The 5,027-nt window shown below is 37.2% G+C and overlaps 1 protein-coding gene across 1 annotated transcript; it reads right to left on the bottom strand.

Moving 5' to 3' along the window:
• Positions 1–251: 251 nt before the first annotated feature.
• LOC140976363 (probable 1-deoxy-D-xylulose-5-phosphate synthase 2, chloroplastic) lies at positions 252–4,416 on the bottom strand. Its single transcript, XM_073440468.1, has 10 exons — positions 4,201–4,416; positions 3,696–3,842; positions 3,018–3,182; positions 2,787–2,937; positions 2,428–2,699; positions 2,037–2,310; positions 1,642–1,949; positions 1,270–1,551; positions 830–1,117; positions 252–649 (listed from the first exon to the last, which is right to left on the bottom strand). The coding sequence occupies exons 1-10, from the start codon at positions 4,309–4,311 to the stop codon at positions 500–502; spliced, it is 2,148 nt and encodes a 715-aa protein (XP_073296569.1). The 5' UTR covers positions 4,312–4,416; the 3' UTR covers positions 252–499.
• Between the last annotated feature and the right edge of the window lie 611 nt (positions 4,417–5,027).

The raw sequence follows: 5,027 nt of genomic DNA, 5'->3' as shown, positions 1-5,027 counted from the left end.
TAATACCGATGAGTTCGTTCATTGGAAATGCTGTTTGGCATGGGTTTGGCATGGACAATTGTTTTTCATAATTAAATTATTCAAAAATTGTATAAAAATAAAATAAGTTAAAATTATTTCATTAACAAAATTTATGCTAAATTATACGAGTGTACATATTATATATGTATTTGATATGTGTTTTTACCAATCTTGTAATCGGTTACATTACATTACAATATATGAGTATTAATATTACGTTATAACGGACGAGAGGAGCATGTTCATTTAAAGCCTAAAAAAATAATAAAAATGAAGCATCTGAAATTTTATAATACAAAAGATTATCATATTGTAATATTTTTTTTTACCAAAAAATTAACTAATAGGAATTGAACCACATCACACATGAAGAACTAGCTACTTATATATGATTATTTATTTATTTATAAAGTAGCTAAGCCGTTAAACAAAATCTTCGGGGTCGGCGCGGATATACAGGGAGTTGGGGAAGATTTCATCAAGGAGAGATTCTTGTTGCCCTTTGAGGTTCAGCAATGAGTGACAAAACAGTGGATTTGATATGGTTGGGGCTGAGACCCGCCTCTTCAATTTGGTCATTCTGAGCTCCATGATCAATGTATCTGTCTGGTAGAACCATTGCCCTCCACTGCATCAACATCATCAAAAACAGAAGTATCAAAATCTGAATTCTGTTTATGCATGTGATCATATGAGTCTTGTATATAGTTAATCTACAAAAGAAACCAACTACACTCGTATATAGCACTATTGGAGCACTTCTAGGCTTGTTTGCGGCACTAGAGTGTAATTGTTATATATATCTTACCTTGAGATTTCCATCAAGTAATCCATTCAAGCTCAAGAAGTGCCCAACATGCGAACCAAATCCTCCGATCGACCCTTCTTCGACACTAATAAGGACCTCATGATCCCGAGCCAACTTCCGGACCAGGTCTCCATCGAGAGGCTTGCAAAATCGGGCGTCCGCAACAGTGGCCGCCACGCCATAATTTTCAAGCAGGCCGTTTGCTGCCTCTAAACAACTTTGTACCATTGTTCCAAAACCCAAAAGTGCCACTTTACTTCCCTCCCTTAGCACCCTTCCTTTGCCAATCTGTGTAGAAAATGAACGTAACGTTAAGATACTGCGACGAATCAGCAATATTTAATTTGGCCACTTAAACTCGAAGAATTAATGGAGTTTGTTTTCGGAACAAAGTATGCAACATGTTGAGAATCAGGGAAAAAAAGGTTATTCTATTATACCTCCAAAGGAATTCCTTTGTTATTCGGAGGAAGAACCGTGCCCACACCATTTCCTCTGGGGTACCTGATGCAACTAGGCCTGTCATCTATGATCGCAGCTGTGGCTATCATGTGCATCAGCTCAGCCTCGTCTGATGGAGCCATGACTATCATGTTCGGTAAACAGGCCATGTAAGTAGTATCAAATGCACCACAATGAGTCGGGCCATCTGCTCCAACGAGTCCGGCCCTGTCCATGATGAATCTCACCGGGAGTTTCTGAAGGTCTACATCATGTATCACCTGTATCAAATCATCACCCACTGGTAAAGAGACCGACTACTCGATAAGAAATTGGCTTAGAGATCAGGTTCTAGTTTTAGTTCTTTTCACCTGATCATAGCCTCTCTGTAAAAAAGACGAGTAAATCGAGCAAAATGGCTTGATCCCTTCAGTAGCTAGACCAGCAGCGAAGGTGACAGCGTGCTGCTCGGCTATTCCCACGTCAAAACACCTGTCGGGGAAGCGTTTCTGAAATATGTTAAGCCCGGTGCCGCCTCCCATAGCAGCATGAATTGCTACAATCTTGTCATCTCGCTCCGCTTCAGCTATCAAGGACTCCGCAAAGTATTGAGTATAGGAAAGCGTATTCAATTTACCCTTCATCTGTTTCCCTGTACTGGGATCAAACTTCACTACACCTGATCAAAATAAAACTCTTATACGTGAGTAAAATTATACTTTCTTGTTGCGGAAACCTGTTGAATTAGATTCTTGTGCGCAAGTACCATGCATTTTATCAGAAGCAACTTCAGCAGGAGGGTATCCTTTGCCTTTCTCCGTGACAATGTGAATCATTACAGGCCCTGGTGCTGGCATCTCTTTTACCTTCTTCAAAATATGGACGAGGTCTTCCACGCTGTGACCATCCACGGGACCTATGTAGTATATGCCTAGATCCTCAAAAAGACTAAATCCTGTTCTCCCTGCCATCCCTCTAACCAAAGTTTCCATCTTCGATGCTACATCATGAGCCTGGCTCCCTATTTGTTTTGTTATGCCCTGTCAAAAAGTTGAATCCCGTGAAATCTGATTCAATAGCATGGACAGGACCAAAATTTTGATGCAGGAGACAGTTCGAAAGTTACAAAACATATTAGGGGAACATTAGTGGCGTACTCTTGCTGCTTCGCGAAATTGGCGAAATTTTCGGCTGGCTTGAAGTCTTGTCAAAGCCTTGCTCAACGCCCCTACAGGAGGTGCAGGTCCATCGACAGTTGCAGTCGGTAGGGAAACTTGTTTATTGTCGTTCAAAATGATGATGAGATTAGAATCAAGAAATCCGGCATTGTTCAATGCTTCATATGCTTGTCCTCCAGTCATGGCCCCATCACCAATAACAGATATTACATGGTTTTTCTTCCCTAGTAGATCCCTTGCTACTGCCATTCCTGAGGACGACAAAAGTTTACTCTCTCATAATTAAATAAATCTACTTCAACAATCAGTCTTATTCTTATCTTAGTGTAAATGGTTACCTAAGCCAGCTGAGATGCTAGTTGAACTGTGACCTACACCAAAGGCATCATAAGCACTTTCTTCCCTTTTCGGGAAACCTGCTAGCCCGGTAGTCTGTCTCATCGTATGCATTCTCGATCTCCTCCCGGTTAATATTTTGTGCGGATACGTCTACGTATGATGCATAAAACCAATCATCAGACCGTGGCTTCATACGAGAAAATCGACCTTACGTAACGAAACATACATACCTGGTGGCCAACATCCCATATAATTTTGTCATTAGGTGCATCGAAAACGTGATGGAGTGCGACAGTAAGCTCAGCCACACCCAAGTTTGAACTCAGATGGCCCCCTGTTTTTGACACATTGTAGACTACCTCTTCCCTTAATTCATCAGCCAATGTTTCTAGTTCCTGTAAGGAGCAAAAATTATTAAAACTAGAATGTAACAATACGTTGGATGTAAGAAAACAACATATTTAATTTTATAAAGAAGTTTAATTTTTTTTATATCTTTTTTCATGGTTTATTTGGAAATTAGTCGTAGTAATAGTTACCTCTAGCACATAGAAGTAAAAGTTGGAAATATTGACGGCCTTTTGTATTAATTATCATGGTTAGTCAAGAAAATTCAGTGGTAGCAAATTTCATGCACTCAAATTTTGGATTTTTTTTATTTATTTGACTAAGTATTGTAATACTTATACGATTCTACACGCCACCCAGTAAATAAAATTAATTTACGAAAGAATTTTTTGCACTTAAAATAACAGCAGTAATAATTATTCTTCGACCATGCAACAGCTTGTATTATAAAATTTTCTAATTATATAATTTTTGAATCTTAGAAATTTAGTTTATTAGCGTAATACATGTTTTGCAAAATTGAATAATACATCATAAAAGATAGTATTCGTGAAGTTTACCTCAATAGAAAGGTTTTTCATATGAACGGGATAGTTTACGGTATCCAATATAGGAGTTGAAGGCATTTCTCCTGTAAAATTGAGGGTTCTTGTTATCCTTCCATTGCCATTGTTGTCCTGATCTTTGATAGCTTTAATGCCCGGAAACTGAAAATCAATGGTTTCCATGAGCTTGACCGATGATATTTAGGCACAAGATGACTTCGGCACATATTTCTGCTATCATGGTTTTCTTGTCGAACTATACGCTATGTTTGTTATTTTACCTAAAGTTACGACCGATAATAATAACAATAGTACTGTAACATGCATAACTCAAATGTGTCGAATCACATATCATAGCTTACGCGTCACGTTTCATTTACTCTCCCACAGAACTGTTCTTCTACAAAAATAATCTCCTAATAAATGCATCAACCCATACAATCATGTTTTTGATTGTTTTATCAGCGAAAATAATTATTTCTCCCGACACATTATTGTAGATAAAGAATGGAAATTTTACCTTTTGCCTTGTGCTGGGAAGTGTGGATGATGATGAAGATAGCAAGCTTGAATTATCTTGAGAATGGAGCAACTGAAAGAAACTATTCCTCACAACGCCACAAGAAGCCATATCTGATATTGCTTCCAAGTTGGAGATTTTGAGAGATATATATACCTCAGTGTGTGTATATATATATATAGTTTTTTTTTTTTTGCCTCAAGCAGGAGAGATGGATGGCTAGATGATTAATGAAATGAGACACTGTAATTTATAGAATATATTAATTCGGCAGAAAATAAATAAAGGTATGTTCAAAGTTCTGAGGTGTCAACCAAAAATCAAAGTCGCCTGCCATAATATATTCTATTATATCGCAGATATGATACTTAAATCCAAGAAAATATACATATATAAATCAAAGGGTCAAATGAAGCGCACTGGAATTGAAATTCAAAAAAGCAAATTACTTGTTTTCAAGTCATATTAGTCGGCCTGCTAAGCCTTACAGTTTCTATGGATAACGTTTAATTCATGCTCAACCCTAAAAAATAAACATATAATCGGTTTTAATATACTTGACACTCATCATGTACACTTACATCCAATAGGTGAATGTCATCTCATTAGTGTTCACATAAATGTGTCCGGTGAATGTGCAAAACATATAGAGATATTCGATCCGCACTTGTATATGTAATTTATAAATAAAAAATAAAATAATATTTTTCTTGGACTGCATGTATCTAATTTAATTAATCAATCAATAATTTTATGATACTTAACCTAGTGAGTTGTTTAAATTAATGCCGGGCAATGTAGGCCGAAAAAGTCAGGTAATTCTAATA

This window comes from Primulina huaijiensis, chromosome 5 (assembly GCF_012295235.1).
Source record: "Primulina huaijiensis isolate GDHJ02 chromosome 5, ASM1229523v2, whole genome shotgun sequence".
In the NCBI taxonomy this organism is placed as follows: Eukaryota; Viridiplantae; Streptophyta; class Magnoliopsida; order Lamiales; family Gesneriaceae; genus Primulina; species Primulina huaijiensis.
The sequence above is the reverse complement of the archived record's forward strand: the minus strand, read 5'-3'. Positions and strand labels throughout refer to the sequence as shown.